This window comes from Macrotis lagotis, chromosome 2 (genome assembly GCF_037893015.1).
Source record: "Macrotis lagotis isolate mMagLag1 chromosome 2, bilby.v1.9.chrom.fasta, whole genome shotgun sequence".
Classification (NCBI taxonomy): domain Eukaryota; kingdom Metazoa; phylum Chordata; class Mammalia; order Peramelemorphia; family Peramelidae; genus Macrotis; species Macrotis lagotis.
Genome location: NC_133659.1, coordinates 205,531,611 through 205,555,871, shown reverse-complemented (window position 1 = coordinate 205,555,871; position 24,261 = coordinate 205,531,611). Strand labels below are relative to the sequence as shown.

Below are 24,261 nucleotides of genomic sequence, written 5' to 3'. Positions count from 1 at the left end.
AAGGGATTGGGGGAGCACTTCGATTTATTTCGGAGAAGTCATCCAGGGGAATTTGGGAGGTTAAACAGACCAGTAAGAGGAGGGGGGGGTCCCTACGCACTACATATCACTACATATCAAACCGATTTTGGAGTGAGCACCGCGGTTTTCTCTTGCTGTCTCTCGAAGAGGGGTGTTTGGGAAGGAAAGGAGGCAGACAAGGGGGGGCAGTGTTTGGGCGCGTGTGGGATTGGAAACCCGCAGAAGCGACAAAGAAAGCCTTTATGTGCGACTGCTTAAAGAAAGCGTGTGTTGTGTGTGTGTGTGTGTGTGTGTGTGTGTGTGTACACGTGACAAGGCTGTCTTCAAAGGGAAGCCCAAAATCGTGTGCCTAGTGAGCCAGTGACTGAAGGAAGATGAGGGCCCTTATCGGGGGAGGTGGGCTTCTGCTGCTCAAACTCGCCAGGTAGAAAGTCTGTAGAGAGAATGTTTGCCCACGTGTTGATGGGGGAGGGGGCGGGGAGAAAGGAGGGATGAGAGCAGTAACAAGCCACAAACTAGCTTTTCCAGAAACTCAAATTTCCCCCGCATCAGCCCGCAAGCTAGCTTCTGGAGGAGGTGGAAAGGAGTCCAGGAGGCTGGGGGCCCTCCCGAGAGGTTTAGTTAAGGCGTAAACTGATTGCACATACCTGGGAGCGCTGCGGAGTGCGCGATAAGGGCCTGAATGGAGGTGATGTCACGCTGATGCAGAAGACGGCCCGGCCCACCCTCTAGGAGGAGAAAGAAAGGCCAGAGTGGGGCAGAGACGGGAGCGGGAGGGAGGCAGATAAGCACCCCCCCCCAAGTCCCGGCCTAGGGTTGAGACGAGTAACCCCTGACCCCAGCCCGTCCCAGCTCCGAATCCTCCTCCCAAATCGCTGCCCGCCGGGGTTCCAGCCCCGGGACCTGTGCCCACGCCCAGCCGGGAGTCCCTCCTCCTTCTCCTCCCTCTCTCCAGTCCTTCCACTTGCGCCTAGCCCGGGGCCGCGCCTGGCCCCCATCTCCCCGCAGCGGCCCGGGAAGTAGAGGCGTCCCAGGTAAGTATGGCTTCCTTTCACTTGGAGAGCAGTGAGGAGGGAGGGCGGGGAGTTGGGAGTCGGGGCTAGGGGACTACAGTCTGGGAAGAAATTCGGGTGGCACGATGCTGGCACCCCCTTCTGCCCAGGCTCAGTGGAGCTCTCCGGAGGGGGTTTCTGGTTTCTGGAGCGCAGGCAGTCTACTGGGGGGGGGGGGGCCCTGGCGGAGCCCCTCAGAGAGAGGGGATTATTTCCTCCGAAACTAGCTCGGGAAGGCGTTGGCAGCGGCTCCCCGGGCTGCCTCTGCGAGCGAGCCTCCCGGTCAATATTGACTCTGACGAGTCGGATTGCTCCGGGCCACCCGCTACCCGCGGAGCTCGAGCAGAGGGCAGATTGCCGTGGCGAAAGGAGTGCCCGAAAACCCTGGCTGCCACACAGCGGCACCTCCGCTTTGAGATCTGTAGGAGTGGACCCAGGCAGCCTGAGAGAGAGTGTGTCTAACTTCAAGGAAGACTCGCAAGTGCAGACCCTGGTTAAGCCTCACCCGACCTCCCTTCTAGCCCTTTGACTTTATGTTCTAGCCACCTTCCCTCACCTTCTCACATCGCTCCCAACCCCCCAGCCCTTGGTGCCTTTGCTTTCCAAATTCCCTTACCAGCCACAAACCATCCTTTATAAAGTCTTCTCCCTGACCCGAACACTTGTACGTAGGAGTCACATAAGAACAAAACAAAATACTTTTACCTTTCTCCAGGAACTACTGGCATTCGATGCCAGCTTGTCCTTCAAAATAGCCAGAATATCAGGAATTATGACTCGTACAAAAGACACGCGGGTCACAAAAAAAAAAGTTTGGGAACAGCTACTGAGAGTATTAGATGCCTGTCTTTGAAGTCTCATTCATCCTTGTTGACTTGACTCCCTCTTTTTAATTTTTCTTCTTTTTATTGGGGGTAGGGGAAAAGGTTTTGAAAAACAACTCCAAAGCCCACCGCCCCTCCTTTCCCTTCCCCCACTCCCACAATCCTCTGGAGCCCTCCAGATTGCAAAGTCTGACCACTGGCCTAAAGGCTACCTCTGGGACAGGAAGAGCATAGAACAAATGGAATCTGAGTAAGAGGAAATGTAAAGCTATCAATATATCAGTAGATTTTGATAGGCTGCTTAAGTAGTGGAGGGGGAAAGAAGGAGTGTAAAAAAGGGGAACGGATGCCTTAGCTTAGACCCAGTCTTTCTATACTTTCTAGACCACTTCTTTTGCTTTGCTCCTTTGCCTGAAGGTTTGAGAGTATGTTTTGTTTTGGAGGAAGGAGATGATGGTGTGTAACTGCCCCTGGTGGTGTCTAGAATTTAAACTTTATGCTATTGGAATGAAATGAGTAATATACCTTCTTTTATTTGATGAGGAAACAGGCACAGAGAAATTAAGTGACTTCCTTATAGTCACACAGTTTCAAGAGACAGGATTTCAACTTAGGTCTATCCTGAGTTCAAAACCAGCATTTTTAATACTGTATACCATGCTACCCTGCCAGGATCTATGTAAACTCTAATGTTCTTGAAAGCATCCTTTGTCCTTTGGGTTCTCAGAATTCAAGGCAACGATGAGAAAGGGTGAGGCAGTTAGTGTAAATTCCAAAGATTGGTGGTAAGCAGGTAGATGTCCCTTACAGCCCACATTCTAGACAAATTTTATGTCTCAGCAAAGCTGGTCAAGTCTAGTTCCCCCTCTCCTTCCTCTATTCCCCTGCTACGATCCTTTATCTCCCCCAAGAAAGGTGAAAACAGAGGAGAAGAAAGGGAACTAGACTGGACTGGATTGATCAGGACCCATGTGAGGGAGCTGGGTGGCTTGGCCCAGAATTAGCTTGATTTCAAAAATGATTAAAAGCCTTTTGTGCAGGAATCAATTCAATGCTGAACTCTTAACACCATAATAAGAGATAATACAGAGGAACAGAAGATTTCATCTATTCTCCTTTGACCTCTAAATTAATCAATCCCAATACCCTGTTCCAAGCCCTAAAGCAAAAGTTTCAGGATAGGGATTCATAACTTTTTTGGGGGGGTTTCTTGGGTCCTTTTGGCAGTCCAGTGGAACATAGCAAGATTTTTTTTCCTATCCAACTTCACAGACCCCCCCTAACCACCTCTCCATGGATTCCTAGTTAAGAATTCCAGCTTTGGGCTGAAGCTTTGGGAGGTTCTCTTAAAACCCAAGAGACAGAAACAGGGACTATGCCAGCATTAAAAAGAAAGCAAATGCCCCTATATCACCTTGGATAGCAGAGTAGAACCAGCTTTGGCTTCTTTTGCCAAGCATCAACTTTTAGCTTCCTGTTGAGGGAATAATAATTTGAATTTACATTCCTATTTCCTATACCACATACAGGACTTGGAAGTCAAGGATCTGTAGCTACTAGATTTTTACTTGAGTTTCAAGGAGTCCTCTATTCTAAGTAAGCTTATTTAGAGCACAGAAACTTGGGAAAACCTTCATTCTTTGTCCTTGTGAAAATGGACAACTCCTGATTCTCTCTACCCCTCCCAATCTATCTGGCATTTTAATGTTTTCATCCTTCATGCTTTCCTAGACACTCCCATAGTGATGGAGAGTTGATTGGAAAGGCTACTAGCCCTCCAGAAAGAAGGAACCATCAAGCTCTGGGAGAGTTGCCTGACAGAATTTGAGGAATAAGAAAATGAATGGCTTGGACTGAGGCTTCCTTAACCTGAGGGTTCTTTTTTTAAAAAAAATTTTTTAGGGGTTGTTTTGCAGGGCAAATGGGGTTAAGTGGCTTGCCCAAGGCCACACAGCTAGGTAATTATTAAGTGTCTGAGGTCGGATTTGAACTCAGGTACTCCAGGGCCGGTGCTCTATCCACTGCCCCACCTAGCCCCCCTACCTGAGGGTTCTTTATGGAAATTCAGAGACTTAGGTCTGGTCAGGTATTTCCTGAAGAAGTCACAAAGGCCAAGAGAATAGAATGAATTGTCTTTTTTATATAGTCCACCAGTATGGATGAAAGAATGATATGACCTGATGTCCACTAAATATACAAAGGAAGCTGGGAGTGGAAGAGAACCTGTAAAGGTGTTTAGAGGGTCAGAGGTTTGGGGAGGAGCATTTTTGAATCCTTGCCTCACCTTCTCCAGCTCTAACCTAGTGCTTAGTTCCTAGTTCATAAAAGCCCTTGTTTGAGATGGTTGTGAAGAAAATTGGAAATTGGATCAGTGTGGGTTCTCCCTTTGATAGCTCTGCAGATCAGAGCTCAAACTCATTTTTTTTTCATCCTGTGCAGCTAATTTTTAATCAGTATATTCTTCCACAAATCCTCTTTTTTATAACACAGGGAATCCTTGGTTTATTGGTTCAGTATTAGTTAATAGCAACTCTTTTACACAGCAGCCACACCCAGATAACTTCTGTATTCATTCTCAATTTGGACTATATTGATTGATGATCTACAGGAAGTCCCTACCACATAAATGGTTCAATGGATACCAGTGCCTGACCTGACCTGGAGTCAGGAAGACTCATCTTCCTGAGTTTAAATGTGGCCTCAGCTACTTATTAGATATGTTACCCTGGACAAGTCACTTAATCCCTATCAGGTTCCTCATCTGTCAAATGAGCTGGAGAAGGAAATGGCAGAACTCCCCTCCCCTTTCTTTGCCAAGAAAATCCCAAATAGGGTCTCAAAGATTTGGACAAAACTGAAAAACGATTAAACAACAAAACATCTTGTAAACCTGTTGCTTGAAACTCAGAATACATTTTCCCATAATATAGTTGAGTAGACTAAAAGTCAAAAGACTTGGGTTTGAGTCCAGCTTTTTTTGATACTTGATTAGCTCTGAGATTTAGTCACCTTACTTGTCAGATGGGAATATAAGTACCTCAATCACAGGATTGTTGTAAGGAAAACACTTTATCAATACTTAAGTACTGAATAAATGTGAATTATCATCATTATTATTTTATACCAATAGTTATCTTCTATGATTTTTCTACTGTTAAAACTTATTTCCTTCATTAGAAGGTAAGATTCCCTGAGGGTAGAGACTTTTTTCCTTTGTGTACCCAACCTATAGCATTTCCCACAATGCTGGGCTTTTGAGAAGTTCTTAATAAATGCTTTTTGATGGATGGGACTTTTCTTTAGTAGCAGCTAGGTGACTCAGTGGATTGAGTACTAGACCCCTCTTCCTGAGTTCAAACACGGCTTTGACTCTAGGCAAGTCATAAAACCCTGTTTGCTCATCAGTAAAATAAACTGGAGAAAGAAATGGCAAATCCCTCTAAAGAAAAACCCAGAGAAGGTCATGAAACAACTGAACAGCAGTGTTCTTTAACTTATAGCCTTAATGTGTCCTGAGTCTTAATACACTGAATGCCTTGCCTGTGATTGCACAGCTAGGAATTGTTGAGGTACAATTTGAACCCAAGTCTACAGAAGAGCACGAATTCCTAGTGAATACATCACACTCTCTCCATTCAACCAGTATTATAACTAAACAGAGAGTTGGGAGGTGCAGTGTCTACCCCAAGCATGTGAAGACTTCCCCCCAATGGAATAGACAGACAAGAACAATTTGTTCTACTGATTGTAAAGCAACTAAAGCAGGCACTGTGGAGAGAGCTTAGAGCTTGATCAGACATGGAAGATGCCAAGGTCCTCCAATGCATCCTGAGCCATCTCCACTCATCTTAACTCTTGTCCAGTGACTCTGGAAGAGAAAGTGAGGCTTAACAAATTTGTGTAACCCTGCCTCACTTAAGTCCAGTTCACTCAAGATATCACCCCATGATGTCATTGGTTCTCTTGGAAAATGAAGGTCAAACAACAATGTAACTTAAAAGAGGATACATTTACAGAGAACAGTTAGTAATAATCTTAGTTTGATGACTATAGTTCTGTCAGTGTGGGTTCTCCTTTCATAGCTCTAGATCACAACTCACCCTCAACTTTTCATTCTGTGCAGCTTGTTACTGTCTGTGTGTTCTTCCTTAGGTCTTCTTCCCGAGACTGCCAGAGTTCTGCTAATTCTTTGAACATTTTTTTTTCTTTGAACATTTTGTGGATAGTACGCCAAGTAATTTTTTTAAGGTTAAGAAGCACATTTACTGATATTTCTTTAAGTTGAAAATTACACAAGCCTGTTCAAAAGAGCCAGACTCCCCCACACCAAGTAATTTCAAGGAGACACAGCTAACTAACATGTGTCAGATTAGGGAAGATCTTATGTTAGAAGCATCACCTAAACTATGCTTTGGAAAAAGCTCAGAATTTCGAGATTTGAAAGTAAAAAAGCAGTACAGTTCAAACCTAGATAATCTGCTCTGCCAGACTTAGAACTCAGAACTTGAATGTTGTGCAAGGTGAGTAGGATGTTTTGGCTAGAGAGGGGAGTACAAGAAGGGGAGTTCTCTGAAAAGACTGGAAAGGTAGATGGATGCAAGAATGGAGAAGGTTTTAAGTTGGCAGGCTGAGGATTTTGTGTTTATCTTAGAAGCAGCAGGTATAGGTGTACATTTCAGATACTTAAGTCAATCTGTGTTTTAGAAATACTAACTTGCAGAGTATGGAGGCTGGTTTGGGAATAGGAGAGACTGAAGGCTAGGATACCAGTTAGGAAGCTTTTGCAGTGGTTTAGGTCAATAGTTCCCATATAATGGGGTCATGGTCCAAAGAATTCACATAAAAATTATTTAATGGCACCCTAAGTAGTAACTCATTGCAGAATATTTTGAGTGGTATATTATATTACCCTGAGAATTCACAATACATTGTTAGTGTTGAAAGGAGTTCCTGGAACAAAGAACATTGAGAATCATTGGTTTAGGTAAAAGGTGAAAATGGGAGTGAGCTGTGATCCTGTAGTTTGTTGTTCAGTTGTTTCAGTGTACTTGACTCTTCACAAGCCCATTCAAAGTTTTCTCGACAGGGGCAGTTAGGTGTCACAATGGAGAGAGCACCAGCCCTGGAATCAGGAGGACTTGAGTTCAATGTCTTCTTGACAAAGATACTAGAATGGTTCACTGTTTCCTTATCCAGTTCATTTACAGTTGAGGAAATTGAGGCAAACAGGGTTAAATGACTTGCCCATGATCACAGATTTGGTGAGAGGGGAGAGAAAAGCACAAAAATGAGAGAGACTCACTGATGCAAAACTGATGCAACTTGGCAACTTATTGGATGTGAGGAGTGTGGAAGAAGGAAGAGTCAAGGCTAATTTTGAGGCTTAGAAGGAAAAGATTGACAAGATTTGATACCCTAAACAGAAACAGAAATTTGAAAGTATTGTGGAAGTTTGAAAGTTTGAGGTGACTATGGTACATTCTGGTGTTGGTAAACTCACAGATTTGGGATTCATCTGCAGAGAGGTGATAAATGGGAATCTGATGAAGTCAATATAACAAAGAGTAGGGAAAAGAGGGCCCCAGACAGGACAATTAGGGTTCAGAAAAAAGATGATGACACAACCTTGGCAAAGGAGGCTGAAAAAGAAGGACTAGACAAGAGAGGAAACCAAAGCTGTCCAGGGATGCTTAAGTATTCTCAAGATTGAGTATGTGAGCAGGTAGAATTTTTTGGTGAGGAGGCATCAGCACAGTACCTTCAGAATTGGTGAGGGGATAAAGGAGGGACAATCTGCACATGGTCTTAACCATTCAACTTTGGTGGTTGTGTGTAAGGTAGACGTTCCTGCCTAAAAGAGAGTCTCTTTTATGGAAATTCTTGCATTATGATCATTCTTAAGTCTTTGCGATATGTGAGTTCTTTCTCTTTAATTAGACTGTAAGTTTTGTACTTGAATTTCCTGAATGAGGCCTGATTTTTTTTTTTACCTATGTGAAATAACAATAACTTCAGTGTAATTGTTAAAGGAAGATATTTTATGTACAAATTATTTTTTGCTTGTGTCATCCATCACAGCCACATCAGACAGTACTGAATACAAAACTGGTCAGATAGAAAGGTAGAATAGGTTTTTTTAATTTTTTTTTTAGTTTTTCAACATTCATCCTTTTGCAAATTTATGTTACATATTTTTCTACCTCCCTCCCCCTCCTCTTGGATCTGGTAAAGTTGTACATTTGTGTTTAGCATATTACTTATTAGTCATTTTGTATAAGAGAAATTAGAATTAAGGGAAAAGAAAGAAAACCATGAAATAGGAAGGAAAAACACAAGAGAAATTTTAAAAAAGTAAACATATTAGACAATTAGATTCAGTGGGTTTTTGTGGTTTTTTTTCCCCTCTGGATGTGGATGACATTGTTCATAACAGGTTTCCTGGGGTTGTACTTGATCTCTGAACTACTGAGAGGAGCTGCATCCATCATAGTTGATTAACTCACAATGTGTACAATATTTTCCTGGTTCTGCTCCCATCCCTCAGCTAGAATAGAGTTTAAATTAGGATTGAGAGGTGTGTACTGGGAAGCCTACAAAACATCTCCCTAATCTCCCTCTGTCCTGCCTGAAATTCTACTATTATAGTTATCATAGATCATACTTTGGGAGGGACCTTAGTCATCTAGTGGAGCCCTCTCATTTTACAGAGGAAAATGCCAGTCCAGAGAGGTTAAGCAGCCCTCTCATTTTATAGCTAAGAAAACTAAAGCCTAGAGGTTCAGCAATCCTGTCATTATAAAGATGAAGAAACAAGAACTATGATTTGGCCAAGGTCATACCTAGTAATAAGTGGCAGAAATCAGGATTCAAACCCTGGTCCTAGGACTTGAAAGTCAGGATTTGTCCCTCTAGGCATCTTCCATAAATCATCAATGTCTCAGAATGAATTTCTTTATTCCATGCATCCTGTTATTGATAGGGAGAACATGAGTACTAGATGCCTAGGAAGGTGGTAAAATTCCAAAGGGGACTGCTAAGGGGCCGGTAAAGGCCATCTTGTATAATAGGATTTCTCTATAGTCTGACCCCATTTTTGCCCACTGTAATTGCCTAATAAATATTTGATGAATGACTGCTTGTGGGTTAAAGGCTTTACAGGAAGGGGGTTTAGGGTAGTTCTGAGTACTAGTGCCAAAGGATTTCTCTGAAAGAATCTGAGGGAAAGAAGAAATGCTGAGTGAACAATTTGGTTGTCGATAATGTCTCCAGCCTGACTGAGGTTAGTGAGTCTGCATCCAATGTGGGCTGTGCTATGATCAGCAGTGATGGTCCTGATGGAGAGGGTAGGAGAGAGGGAGAAGACTTCAGGCAGTCATTCATGTAATACCCCAGTCCTTGCTACCCCAACCCCCACTACAGCCACAACCCCAGCAGTAGCAGGTTCTGTCATTCCTGGGATATCCAGGTGCCTGGGTTTCTATGGAAAGAGGCAGATTCTGCCTCCCCAGGAGCAGGAACCCCTATTCCTGATTTTACCTGTAGAGGATGTGTATGTCATGATAAAAACAATAATTGCTAGCTAACATTTATATAGCATTTAACTCTAGACAAGACACTGTGTTTGACATAGATGAGATTATCTAAGACAGAGAAGGGTACATCGTGGTGCATAAAGGGAGTCTATGAGTTCAGATGGCCAGGAAGTGAGGAAAAATGCTTCCTTGAACCTGGAACTTCTTGCTGCTCACCCTGCATCAAGAAAACAAGGAAGACTCAAGCCTGGGGCAGAGCAGGGAGCAGGTGACAAGGAGAAGCCAAGGAGCAAAGTTAGATGTCAAAAGGGACCATGTCATAAAAAATAGGCTAAGAACCCCCAGACTGGTGAATGTCAACAAAAATTGGTGGGCAAGATTGAATGATCCCCTTCTTAATATAAATAATTGTTCAGTCATTTTTAGTCCCTATTTACTGTTTTCTTATATATATATCACCTGTGTGCCAGACACTATGCCAAGTATTTTACAAATATGATTTCATTTGAACCTAATAACATTCCTGAGAAGTAGGTGCTGTTTTCCCCATTTTATAGTTGAGGAAACTAAACCAGATATGTTAGGTTTAAGTGATTTGCCATGGTCACACAGCTAGTGTCTGAGTTCAGATTTGAATTGAGTCATCCTGACAGCGCTTTATCCATTGTACATACTCTCCTCCCCCCTTCTTCCATTTGGTCCCTGTTTTTTTTTTTCATGAGAAATCTTTTTGCTATCACAGAAGCTTTGAAGTAACCTGAACTTAGATCTAGACCTTCCAAGTCACTGTATTAGCAAGCACCAAACCAACATTTTCAGAAAAAAACTATTTAATTACATTATTCTCATTAAAACATGATATTTTTCAGTGATGGCATTTTTGTATCATTAATGAATAAAATGAAATTTTACTTCAAAAAATATATATTTTAACATTCTTATCCTTATTTCTTTTACATATGGCTTACTATGTTAGCATGATACAATTGCATATAACATACATTTTATGTCAGTACAGTAGTTCATGCAGAAACTTCATGTAAATATTCACCTATTGGGAATGTTTGCTGAAAAATGTTTTCTAAATAGAAGTATATTGATCAAAAAAATTTGACCACTGGCTTGGAGTCTGTATCCAGTCCTGGAGAAACTGTTAATGGAAATAGATTTAGACTGAACTTTCTGCTGAGTGGAAATTGGAGATAATGCATTTTTGCAATTTTTTTTTGCATTGAGTCTATAAAGGGAATAATAATTACTGAAAAATTGTTTTGTTCATTGCCTATTATGAACTATTATTTTAATGTTTATGTGTATCTTTTAAATTTCTTTTTCATTTAACAAGGATTTATTTTCATTGTTTTGTTTTTTTTGAAACAATATGAATTAAGTGATTTGCCCAGGGTCACACAGCCAGTAAGTAACTAATGTCTGATTTGAACTCAGGTCCTCCTGATTTCAAGACTAGCTGGCTGCCCCATTTATTTTTCTCTCTTCTTTACCCTTTTCTATTAGTTGAAGGAGGGAGAGGGAACCTTTATAAAGAAATACATATATATAGTTATAAAATATTCTCACTTACCCATAAATGTGTCAGTCTGCATACATGTGACTATGTATGTGAATGATCTTTGAGGAATTTATTCTTTCTTCCCTTTCCTCTTCCTTTTCTAGGCTCCTTCGGGGACCCAGCCTGGACTAGCTCTGGAGCAAGGATGGCTATTCCCCAGGGCCTCCTGACTTACCTGGGTGTCCTGCTGCTGCTCTTTCCCAGGAATCAGGCCCAGGGCAGTGCTCCACCTGGGTGCAGCCCAGATCTCAACCCCCTCTACTACAATCTGTGTGACCGTTCTGGAGCTTGGGGCATTGTCTTGGAGGCTTTGGCTGGGGCTGGCGTCATCTCTACCTTTGTCCTCACCATCATCCTAGTGGCCAGCCTTCCCTTTGTTCAGGACAGCAAGAAGAGGAGCCTGTTAGGGACCCAGGTGTTTTTTCTGCTGGGAACACTAGGCCTCTTCTGCCTTGTGTTTGCCTGTGTGGTCAAGCCTGACTTCTCCACTTGTGCCTCAAGGCGTTTTCTTTTTGGTGTCCTTTTTGGCATCTGTTTCTCCTGTCTGGGTGCCCATGTCTTTGCCCTCAATTTCCTGACCCGGAAGAACCAAGCACCTCGTGGCTGGGTCATCTTTGCTGTGGCATTGCTCTTGGCCCTGGTGGAGGTCATCATCAACACAGAGTGGCTAATCATCACATTAGTCAGGGGTGGGCATGAAGGGGTGGGCAGTCTTCATAGCAATAGAAGTGCCATCTGGGGAGAGGCATCTTCCTGTGCCATTGCCAATATGGACTTTGTCATGGCCCTTATTTATGTTATGCTTTTGCTGCTGGCCGCCTTTGTGGGGGCCTGGCCCATTCTCTGTGGCCGCTTCAAGCGTTGGCGGAAACATGGGATCTTTGTGCTACTTACCACAGCCACCTCAATTGCCATTTGGGTGGTTTGGATTGTCATGTATACCTATGGCAACGAGCAGAGAAACAGCCCTACCTGGGATGACCCCACCCTGGCCATAGCCTTGGCTGCCAATGCTTGGGCCTTTGTCCTCTTTTACATAATCCCTGAAGTCTCCCAGGTGACCAAGGCCAGCCCAGAGCAGAGCTACCAGGGAGATATCTATCCCACCCGTGGTGTGGGCTATGAAACCATCCTGAAAGAGAAGAAGGGACAGAGTATGTTTGTGGAAAACAAGGCTTTCTCAATGGACGAACCATCTTCAGGTAGGTAGGGAGAACATTGGGTTCTTTTTCTTGACCTACCTGTCTTTGGAGGGAAGGATGAAGTGGTTGATGTGCATGTGTGGGCAAGACAAAAAAATTATACTGCTGAGTTGAAAATGAGAGAAATTCTTGTAATTCATTGCATTGCTGGCTACTTGGGAGGCTCTGAACCTGTAGGTTTAGGGCATATGAATTGAAATGGAGAAATGTTTTAGAATTCAGCTCTGAGTATTGTCCTTTCTAACTGGGGCATTTTTTTTTTTTTACAAATTACAAGAATGGTGGGATCGAAGAGCCATTACCCCAACAGATCTGGAGTTTGGACCTATTAAAGAATTAGGCAACCCTGTGAGTGCTGGGAAGGCAAGTGAAGAGAAAGAAAGTTACATCTAAAGACTAGGCACCTAAAATTCCACTGTCAAAACTGTAGAGACACAATTTGTTTAAGATTCTACCTCCTTTTAAACATTTTATTTCAAATTAAAAATAAATCAATTCACCTAAGAAAAAATGATGACCCATCTTTAGGCCATCACATAATGGTCTCTCAGTTTACATCTGCCCTGACTCTAGACCCAGTAATTCAAGCTTACCCTTGAACTTGTACTGGTCTCTGAGCAAAGGAGGGAGGAATTGGAGTTATAGGGAGAATAGCAAAGATTTTGCAAATCCCAGTCAAGTCTTTGATAGGTCAGGGATAGGCAGCATCTTCTTAGGTACTAGATCAGGAAGGGTTCCAAAGAAATATGTGGGTTTGACTCACCCCACATGACTAACTTTTGTCCCAAGAAAGCCCTATGAAAGGCCCTTAAGACCCAAAGGCTGAACTTTCTTGTATACTCTTAGGTTTTTGCAAAGCAAATGGAGTTAAGTGGCTTGCCCAAGGCCACACAGCTAGGTAATTATTAAGTGTTTGAGACTGGATTTGAACCCAGGTATTCCTGACTCCAGGGCCAGTGCTTTATCCACTGTGCTACCTAGCTGCCCCTTTCTTGTATACTCTTGCTTTTGACACTGCCTTTATGGTCAAAGGACCTGACCCTTGCGGACTCCTGCAGGTTAGAGTAATGGCCTGAGGGGAACCCTGATTTGGTAGCTCTTTCCTGTCCCTTTACCTGTGGTCACATCATCTTATAGTTGGCAAAGGGAATAAACCTTGATCAGTCTTGTCCATCCAAGTGATTGGCTTTTAACCCTTAATCCCCATAGGCTGCAGTACAGATTCTTGGGACGGTGACATTTCTCAGCTTTGAGTGTACATTGTGCGTTAGATCAGGTTGGTGATAGGAAGTTGGCAGAAAATGATAAGAAATGTAATGGAGTGATTAGAAAGGAGCCCCTGACCCTTCCAGTACTCCTCCTTTCAAGGCCTGTACCTATTTGCCAAACCCAAATAGCTCTGTGCTTTTGTTCTCTCAAAGTAAGTAAACACTTCAGGAAATGCAGCTTGTTGGGGTTTTCTGCATATGTTTGGTTTTCAAAATGGAAAAATCAATAAACTGAGCCCAGCACTTAGGAAGCCATATATAGGTTGTGGTCCCTCTGCTTGTGGACAGACAGATCTGTCAGGAGCCAGCCATCTGAGCTGTGGGGCCCTTCAGCACATCTTTATAAAGTCCCAGGGGCTTGTGAGCTTTCTTACCCAAACAAACAGGTAAAAGTCCAACTAGGGGCTAAGGAAACCAGGGAAACCAACTCCCACTGGCTGAGTGAGGCATTCTTGTAGTTGAAGGCTACCCCAGAGGCCTGCCAAGGGGCCCTGGGCTAGGAGACAAATGGTAGTGCTTGAAATTTTTGCAAAGCACTCTATATATGTTACTCTCATTTGATCCTTTTAACACATGAAACAGAGGTCAAAATAGCTTAGCTCCAGGGTACCTAGTTTTACTAAGTGAGTAAGGTAGGGTATGAACTCAGTTTCTCAAGTCTAGTGTTCTGTTTACTACTGATAAATCTCTTGGGTCCATAGATATAAGGGGCTTAGTTAGCCCTTATTTAGGGCTAGGGGTTATTTTATTGGATGAGCAGCTGCTAAGGAAGCTGCAAATGGAAATTGGACCATTTTCCCTTCTCAGCCACTGTCACTGAGAGAACAAAAGGGGGGTGTAAAAACAGCTGTCCAGAGGGCCTTGGAGAAATAAGATGGGGTGGGAGGGCTGGCGGGGAGGGAGTCTTTGTGAACAAATAGCCCCTGCAGGAGACTGCCATCTGAACTGTGAGGCCAATGTAGAGCAAAGTGAATCACTGATAAACACCCTTAAGTATCCTGTGAAATTGCCACAGACTTCCAGGTGAGGGACAACAAAGAGACTTGAAGAACATCCCAAGTTTCAGAAGAAGTAGAAATCTATCATAAGATAAATTCATGTATCCCTGGGCCATTTACCCACATGCACTTTGATTTTTCAGTATCTTCACTGGTTGGGAGGTCCCTCTTAAGGAACAGATGTTAAGCATCCTTAAGCATGGGGCTGTATTCAACCAAGGGATCATTGTCAGATGGACCTCCACCTAACTCCTCTTCTCCAAGCTTACCCCCTGCCTCCTGGTTGGTCCCTGAGATGAATGAGAAATCCTAGGCATTGACTCTATATTTACCCTCCTTGTTTCTCTCTTGCAGCCAAGAGACCTGTGTCACCATATAGTGGTTACAATGGTCAGCTCCTGACAAGTGTCTATCAACCCACTGAGATGGCCCTGATGCACAAAGGCCTGGTAAGTGATGTTATTTGGCATTAGGGCCAGAGCCTCATAGGGGTTGTCATTGAATAGTCAAGCAATAGTCCGCCTTGACTGATATATGAAGGGGAATCAATTCTTTAACCCTATGTCCCCTTCTTCAGGCTTCTGAAGGGAGAGATTGTTGCCTGTTCTGGGAAACCCTCTCTCCTATAAGACCTGAGTGCTTGAACCTTGTCCCAGGCTGGGTGGGATCTTTTGGGGGTGAGGGTAGGACAGGGTTGGGATGAGTTGTCCTCCATATACATATTTTGAGAAAACTAATGTTCCTGACACATTTCTCTCATTCTGAAATTTTCTCTTTTGCGCAATGATACATCAATACCCTTTGACTTCATGAACTATAGGGTCTGAATCCCATCATACTGGGGGAGGGACAGAGGGTTAAGCAAAAATGTAGATTATTTCCCTGGAGTCATCCAAGACAGTCACCTCCACTGAAGTCATCATTAGCAGGAAGCTGACAGCACTGAGAAAGATTGGAAATATGACCTGGGGGAAAAATCCCTTTCTAATATGTTATACTATTATTCTAATAGTAATTACAAGAGAAGTTTCATTTAAATGACTTTTTAAAGTTTGCAAACTGCTCTGCAGAAATCATCTTTTGAGGGGGGCTAGGTGGCACAGTGAATAGAGCACCAGCCCTGGAGTCGGGAGTACCTGAGTTCAAATCCGGTCTCAGACACTTAATAATTACTTAGCTGTGTGGCCTTGGGCAAGCCACTTAGTTAACCCCATTGCCTTGTAAAAAAAAAGAAAAGAAAAGAAAAGAAATCATCTTTTGAGCCTTCCAGAAATCCAGTTTATAATTATAAACTGCTTCATTCAGAGAAACCCAGTAAGGAAAGGAATGTTACTATCTCTGCTTTCCTTATTCTCCTTGATTCCACAACCAGCATTTGAATCTAGGTCTCCCGGGTGGCTAGGTGGCACAGTGGATGGAGCACTGGCCCTGGAGTCAGGAGTACCTGAGTTCAAATCCGGCCTCAGACACTTCATAATTACTTAGCTATCTAGCCTTGGGCAAGCCACTTAACCCCACTGCCTTGCAAAATCCATAAAAATCTATAGAATAGAATATGTACTACATGATTCTAGGTCTCCAAACTACAAATCCTTTGCTCTTAGTAGCCTTAGTATCATTAGCCTGGCCAGGGCTCCCTAAAGTACTTGGAGAGGGTCACAACCAAATAATCTAACATCTTTTCTGCCCTTCTACAGTTCCTGAATACCCAGGAAAAGGGCAAACAGTATGGAAACAAACCTCAGAATTTCAGAGTTCTTGTCCCCTAGCAATAGCTACCCCAGGAAGGTTCTGGAGGAGCTCTATACCCCAACCCAAAGAAAACCCCAATGTAGAGGAAAAGGCCCGGCAGTCTTCAGCTTTAAAACTCCTCCAGATTCTATCCAATAGACCTGCTAAGTGGGGAACAAGCCTGAACTGGATTTGGTTCCCACTCACTCTGTGGAGGTTCAACTCTTGGAAGAGTTGACAGAATCTGTGAGGAGGGGTCAGTGACCTGCCTTGGCAGGAAGCTAGGAACAGAAAGCAAGAGACAGTCCCTTGGGTTAGACTCACCTCCTCTCCCCCTGTTTTGGGAGGCAGGATGACCCAGAGGTCTTGGAGGATACAAAACAGCTAGCTTTTCCTTCTTATACCCTCACCTCTCCTTTCCTCTCCATTCCCTAGTCTGAAGGATAAAGTGGAAAGGGGACAATTAGGTGATGCAGTAGATAGAGCTCCAAATCTGGAATCAGGAAAACTTAAGTATATTATCTCATTTGATCCTCAAAATAGTCCTGGGAGGCAGGTGCTATTACTATTCTCATTTTACAGATGAGGAAACTGAGGCACACAGGGGTGGACTTGACCAGAGTCACACAGCTAGTGAATGTGAAACTGAATTTAACTCAGGTCTTCCTGACTTCAGGTCACTGTGCTACTTGTGATCACCCATAGAAATGGGACCATGACAAACCCAGTCCATCATCTACCCTTCTCCTTGGTCTAAGTCTTACACTTATTTGCAGGACATTTGAATAAGATGTTCTGAGACCTCTGGAAAATAGTGATAACATGTACACATCCTTCATTCACATAGCCCTTTAAGAACAACATCTAAGTTGGTTCTCAAAACTAAAATGACAGAACAACAGCAAAGAAAAAGTTAACTACACACCAGGTCTACAACTGCTTGAAATCACTGAAAACTGGGGCCTAACCCAGATAAGAGGCAAGGGACAGGTGTGTATATATATAACAAGGAAGAGGGGATCTCAAGATAATTTGTAATCATTTGGGATAGTTTATGGTAGCTGAGAACATTCTGGTGAATCTTAGGTGAGATTCTGAAACTGAGAATGAGATGTAACAGACAATACCGTTCCCAGATGATTTACCTTCCAGCTTATTCTGGAATGATGGGCTTTCTTGGAAACCCATTTGTCCTGAGAGGCTTTTAGGGGAACATATCTCAGGCTAACTACTCCAATGACTCAACTCAAGAGTAGGGATCCAGAGGTCAGTTCCTTTCTTTCCTAGTCCCTTTTCATCCACATAGGTGATCTTTATCCATTCCTGATTATGAGGTCTTTTCTTTTCTTTCTAGTCTGAAGGGCCCTATGATGTCATCCTCCCACGGGCCACTGCCAATAGCAGTCAGGTGATGGGCAGTGCCAACTCAACCCTTCGGGCTGAAGATGTGTATGCCTCCCAGAGCCAACAGACAGCATCACAGAAGGATGGCAAGAACTCGCAGGTCTTTAGAAACCCCTATTCATGGGATTGAGCCCCATAACCAAAGGGATGGGAAGGTTTTAGAAGGGGAGTGGGCAGACATGCCCCCTGGCTTGGGGCCTCAGGTGGGGATGATGAAGGAAGCCCTCTCCCCACCACTGACTGAGCAAGCAGCCCTTGACTCAGATTCCTCCTGACCCTCCTGCCAAGATGGTCATCCCATCTTGCCTCCCACCCACACCTCAACAGTGTTTGGAGAGTGGAAGAACCAACCAGGTGTGCCACTAGCACTCCAGCATAATAGTATTCTTTCGCTGTTTGGCCACTGGATTTGGGCCTCCCATTCTCTGGATCTGCTTAGAGATCCCTATAGGCTCAAAAGCTTTTATGAACTCTTCTGTTCCACCCCATGCTCCTCTGTGAGGAACAAGGGCATGTAATAAATATATCTATGCTTTATTATTCCTTCCTCTGGCCATGTTGTTTCTGACCTCATTACTCTGGAGACACTCACTCTCTTCTCTTTTTCTTCCCTTTACACCACCCCTTTCCTATAGACTTTTATCACCATTTCTCTCTCCACAACTTTCTCTTCTAAATTTTGCTTTTCTGATCACAGGATCTTAGGTTTAGAGCCAAAAAGAGTCTTAGGGTTTCTTTAGTCCACTCTTCTCATCTTAGAGAAGTCAAATGGTTCACTTATTAACTCAGTACCAATTCCTTCTCAGTTCATTTAAATTCATTTCGAGTTGTACAGTGTTTAAGGCTCATTCTATGGAGACATGGTTCCTACCTTTTAGTCTGTACCACCCTTAGTAGAAGCAGCTTGCACATCTTCTTAGAGAAAAATTAATCAACTTTAGCAAAACTGTATATATTACAGTATACAGAGCTATTTCTACTCCCCCTCCCCACATAGACACCCAAATGGATGTGACTTTGAGCAAATGACTTCTAGTTGGATCTTAGGTTCCTCCTTTATAAAGGAGGAAATTGGACAAGGGAATCACAATGGTAATTCTCTTTTAGCTCTGACATTCTACGAATGTAAAAAATATTGAGATTATTGCATAGGTGATTGAATCAAAGCCCATTTACCCCAGGAGAATCCCATCTTTCCTAGGAATAAAGCTTACATGTATAACAGTATATAAGGTTAGTCTCAACAAACCTCTGACCTAGACTTATTGGAGTGGGCAGCTACTATTTTCATGTAGGACTCTCCACAGTAACTCCATAATGTTAAAGACTCTTGGAGAAAACAAAAGAATAGGTAGCCCAGGGCAAGCCATCTGTAAAAAAGCAATTGATTGCAGCTTCTCTTTTTGATAAAAATCATCTGGGAGTAGGATTGGAACTGGAAGTCAAAAAGTTCAAAACATGCAATAGGAAACCATTTCTTACAGCTCTTGAGGCTTGGGAGAAAATGATGTTAGTTGGTTTTATTATTAGTTATCTGCTTCGTTTCATTCCCAGGAAAGGTGGGACTGTAGGAAGAATAGTTGTGCTTTGGTCACTTGTATGGAGACCCAAGTGCTATAATACTGAGAATATAATGTAAAATATCAGAACTAAAAGATTAATCAAAGCAGTTATTACCTGGTCCAATCTCTTCTTTTTATGGAGAAGAAAACTGACCCACAGTGGGGAAATGATTGTTCCAACTCACACACAAATGAGCTGGAAGAGGAACAGCCAGAGTTGCCTCAAGATTCTAGCTGGGGTCTGGCTGGTGTCCTGGGTCTGCTTGAGGCAAGCCATGTCACCCTAGACTTTGGAATGTCCCTTCCCTCCTAGCTAAATGCTGCATGGTTCTGGCACTCATTTCCAGGGAAATGTTTTGATTGAAAGTGTGGGAAAGATCAGAGAAGAAAATAAGGAAATTTTTCCAAAACATCTTGTGTTTTCTTGTGATTTCAAGACTGCACAAACCTCCTGGGGCCTTTCTTTTTTAAAAATTTTACCCCCTTAGGGATGAGGGTAAGAGCCAGGGTGATTCAAACTTTAGTAGCCCAGGCCCTCTTTGATTATTATTCTTTCTCTTAGGATCTTTGTTCTTTCTCTTAGGATCACTCCCCCTACAATAAAACAAGATGGTAGACTCCCTCCTTCCCCTGGACTGCAAGCCACTCTGATGTCCTCATTCCTCCTTACACAGGCTATGCAGAACCCAGCACCTTTCCAGGCCTTGTAATGCAAACTAGAAGGGAGCCCGGATTCAGCAGATCTGAAGCAGTGGACTTAGGCGGGCTGCCTGCCCACGATGGATGTCTAATCTGGGAAGAGCAGGATTCACCTCCCCATGTCCCCTTTTTATCTGTTCCTGGGCTTTTCTATCTATCAGGAAGCTGTGGGCCATAAAGATCAGTTCCTACCAACCCACCTATCCTGATGTCCCTGGCCCACCCAAAGAGGCAACCCCTTCTGGAACCACCCAAACTCTTCAGAATGAAGGAAGAGTCCCTGTGGTTGTATTTCCTGTAGGTTACCTTGCCCACTGTGAGCTGACATCTCAGGTGCCTTTTTCCTCTTTGGCCCACATCCCAGGACCTTGCTTATGTAGCCGTGCCCCTTGCTGCCCACTCCACCCCTCTCCCTTTCAACAAATGATGCTGTTCCTTTCTTGCAGTTTTTTTTTCCTCTGGAGGGGGTCAGGCTCCTGGAACTTGAGCCGGGAGTGACCCTGCAGGTAGGTAGTTCCAGTCGGGCTCCCCCTGGGTTTGCTACCCATGAGGGTGAATGGTTGCCATTTGAAAGAAGGAAGAAAATGGCCAGGGATGATAAGCGTCCCGAGCAGGAAGCAAGGGATCATGCCTAACACTCTTCTGAAGAAGTAATAGTTTATTCTACTGTAAGCTTCTCATGGATGCTCCCTGGGCCATGGTTCCTGGATCTGAGCCACTTCAGTGCTATGTTTGCTCCCCCCACCTTTCCTTGCCACTAGTCTTCGGGATCATATTCAAACCCCTGGACCATGAGGCCTTCTGCTCTCTGCTCCATCAGAGAGGATGCTGACTACATGGACCATACTACTTGAAAGTAGCCCCCTCTCCCTCTTCCTGAAAAACTTGACCAAGAAAAGTTGGAAATTTGCAGGGCTTGACTGTCTGGTCAGATGCAGTGATGCAGCTGTGTGTGTGGGTGGGGGGGGGTTTCTTTTGGCTTCCCCCTTAAGTCCCCTTTCATTTTCTGGGACCATAGTTGGTATAATTGTCTGGCTCCAACTGGACACTCCAGGGACAAGAAGCAATAGGAAGACATGATTAATTGAACATCTCTGGGCCAAGAGTGGAAGGGTCCTTAAGAGACACAAGATGGTAGGATGAGCTGTATATATACTTCCTGACCTAGAGTGGAATGGGAACCAGGTTTCTGGGTCAGGAGATGGACTCTTTGTACTTAAAAAGTCTAGGAATACACGTTGTTACTTCCTGTTGGTCAGATATCAAGATCCACGTCCCTTCCAACTTTCTCCTGTGTTATGTCTCCACTGGGGGAATAAGAAAGAGTGACTTTGAAAGAGAAGGAACACCTTTACCAAATAGGATCCACCCAGAGAAAGGAGTGGGATGGGGAGCTTACCTGGTCACCTAGGAAATAGTAAAATCAATCCAAAGATACAGGAATTATCCTTGCTACCTGGCAGCTGTTTCCTGCTCCTGATGTAGGTTTCCTTGTGAAAACAAAAGGAGACAGTTTCCTTAGCTCACCCACCTCCACCTGGCTTCAAGTACTCAGAATAGCTACAGGTGCTATCAGGTGTAGTGAGTACCCCCACATTATAATCTCTTGAATCCAAGTGCTTTCCTCTGCAAACAGTATTTTTCTGGGGCTAAGCTTAATGAATTCTAATATATAGAGAAGGGTCAGGGAAATGGAGAAAAGGCTGATGGATCAAGAAAGCAAGAAGAAAGAAGCCTATGGCCTATGAATTGGATCTGTTCCTGCTGGATGTGACCTGCCCTGCCTTCACCCTCTGTTTTACCTGTAACCTGGGTTTTATATATGGGTAGGCCCACGTATTATTTTGGGGGGGAAAGGGTGGGTGTGGAGTTGAAAACCCCATCCACCCATCCCTAAATTTTCCCTGATCTTGAGTTAGTGACCCAAAGATCCTTTTGACTGAATAAAGTTTTACTATGTTTTATATAATTAATGTTTGCATTTGACTCTACTGCAGATTGGATGGGCCCATCGGCCATAGGGCTAGACAGGGAATATAGACAGAGGGTCTCTGAATGATTGAGATATGTGAACAGTTGGGATATTGTTGACAAAGAATGCAACTCAAATCGTCTGCTCTGGAGTCATAATCTTAAAGAACAGACTGAAAATGGAGCTACTTCTTGGGAGGGGAGGGAAAAGAAAAGCACTCTTGATGGTAAACCTTGGCTAGCCAGAGAAAGTTTCAATAGAAGAATCCTTGAGGTGCTTTATTCCATCATTGTAGAGATGAGGATACAGCCCAGTGTCAAACAGGTGGCAGAGCTGTAATCTGAATCCTATCCATTTGACTGGAAACTTGGCATTCTGCACTACAACAGTGGAAAGACATGGATTTGAACCCAGGTCCTTGAATAACAAAATTGGCATTCTTTGTTCATTCCACCAAGATGACTTTCAATGAATCCATGAGTTGCTATATATTATGATTCTTTGCCCTTTAGGAAAGGGTCACAAATGGACAAGTCTAGTCTTTATGTTGAATTGAAACGTTATTTTGAAACCAACACTTCCACGCAGTATCTGCTACAGAGTATTTGATCAATTCTTAGCAATGTTCACTAATTGCTTCTATTATAGCCTGTACAGAACAAGTCTGTTATCTATTCTATACAATCTCTAAATTTTTGAAGGAGAGTATCTAAATAAGTTTATCCTTTTTACCTTTGTCAAATGACCTGGAGAAGAATGACAAACCTCAAGAAGGGTCACAGAATTGGACACAACCAAGCTACTTACTAGTTCAATACCTTAATTACTAATTCAGTTCAGTTTTGCTGGGTTCCTGGTTGATGATTTCTAGAGGTCAGAGCCTCCTTTGTTGACTGAGTTCTTAAATCAAATATACCCTAGAGGCTATTGTTGCTTACAGAATCAGTTTGGGAGGAGTTCTTTGGGAATAGAATGAGAGACCTGGTCCCTGAGAGATGATGTCTGGGGACTTAGGGAAAAGCTAAAACACTAGTGAGAAATGGAATAATTGAGCACTTTTCTCATCTATTATCTAGCATTATCTTCTCTGCTACTACAAGAGCAGAACTAGGATGAGAAGATGATCCATAATAGAGCTACCAAGGACTTCAGACCTTAAACAGACCAGAGGTGTCAATCATAATCACATGTAGTCCAAACAGTCCCTCTAATAAGATTAAAATGTAATTAGGAAATATTTGACAAAGTCACAATAAAACATAACAAAGATCCTTTTGTAGAAATTGACAATTCTAGTGAATGGAGTCAGGAAGACCTGAATTCAAATACAGCCTCAGACACTTGCTAGCTGTGTGGCCCTGGCCAAATCATTTAACTCTGAAATAGGATGGAGAAGCAGGTGGAAAACCACTCTAGTATCTTTGCCAAGAAAACTCCCAGTAGGGTCATGATTTGTCCAACACAGAATGAACAATTTCTCTTTTTTTCCTAAATTAAGGCAATGGAGTTAAGTGACTTGCTCAAGGTCACACAGCTAATAAGTGTCTTGAGTCCTCCTGACTCCAGGGCTGCTCTATCCACTGCTCCAACTAGCTGTCCCAGATTGAACAATTTCTATTTGAATTTGACACCATATTAGTCATGTAATGAAAAAAAAAATCAGAATAGAAGGGGGGAATTATGAGAAAGAAAAAAACATTTTCAAAAAGTGAAAATGATATGCTTTGATCTGCATTCACATTCCATAATTCTTTTGCTGAATGTGGATGGCATTTTTTTAGAATTGTCTTTTATCATTGTTGCTGATAAGTCTGTTTGGTTTTGCTCATTTCACTCAACATCATTTCAAGTCTTTCCTGGTTTTTCTGAAATCTGCCAGCTCATGAGTTGTTATAAAATAATATTATTCCATCACATTCATATACCACAATTTGTTCATCCATTTCCCAGCTAATGTGTATTCCCCAAATTTCCAATTCTTTGCCACCACAAAAAAAAACTGCTATAAATATTTTCATACATGTGACTGATCTTGGGTTTTTACCTTGACACCCTTTGATAATCTGTTGTAGTTTGGGCTTTTCATCTAATGTAAGTCCAGAGGAGTAACTAGTGTCCAAAGTTACACACTAAAGAAGTCCTGGACTTTTGGTCCTTCTTAGGTTTGCTGCTAGGTGGTGCCATAGTACATAGAGTTCTGGTTCTGGAATCACAAAGACTCAGCTTCCTGAGTTCAAATCTGGTCTCAGACATTTATTTGCTGTGTGACCCTGAGTTTAACTCTTGATCTGTAAAGTGAGCTGGAGAAAAAATGCAAATCACTCCAGTATCACTGCCAGGAACCCCCCCCCCCCCAAAGGGTTCACAACACTCACAAGGTATACCCAGCAAAGTCTCTGCTGTCTCTTTACTGTCTCTCCTCCATT

At 43.1% G+C, this 24,261-nt stretch overlaps 1 protein-coding gene across 2 annotated transcripts; it reads left to right on the top strand.

Annotated features, from left to right (window-relative positions):
* The first annotated feature begins 867 nt into the window (after positions 1-867).
* On the top strand, positions 868-22,269 carry GPRC5C (G protein-coupled receptor class C group 5 member C). 2 transcript variants are annotated; one of them, XM_074224640.1, is made up of 5 exons: positions 868-1,055; positions 11,104-12,201; positions 14,822-14,916; positions 17,553-17,702; positions 19,839-22,269. In XM_074224640.1, exons 2-5 carry the CDS (start codon positions 11,145-11,147, stop codon positions 19,872-19,874), a joined length of 1,338 nt encoding a protein of 445 aa, XP_074080741.1. In that variant the 5' UTR covers positions 868-1,055; positions 11,104-11,144; the 3' UTR covers positions 19,875-22,269. The 2 variants fall into 2 exon arrangements, with proteins under 2 accessions (XP_074080741.1, XP_074080740.1); XM_074224639.1 differs by lacking the exon at positions 19,839-22,269 and adding an exon at positions 19,748-19,832 and having other exon boundaries at positions 972-1,055.
* The last annotated feature ends 1,992 nt before the right edge of the window (positions 22,270-24,261 follow it).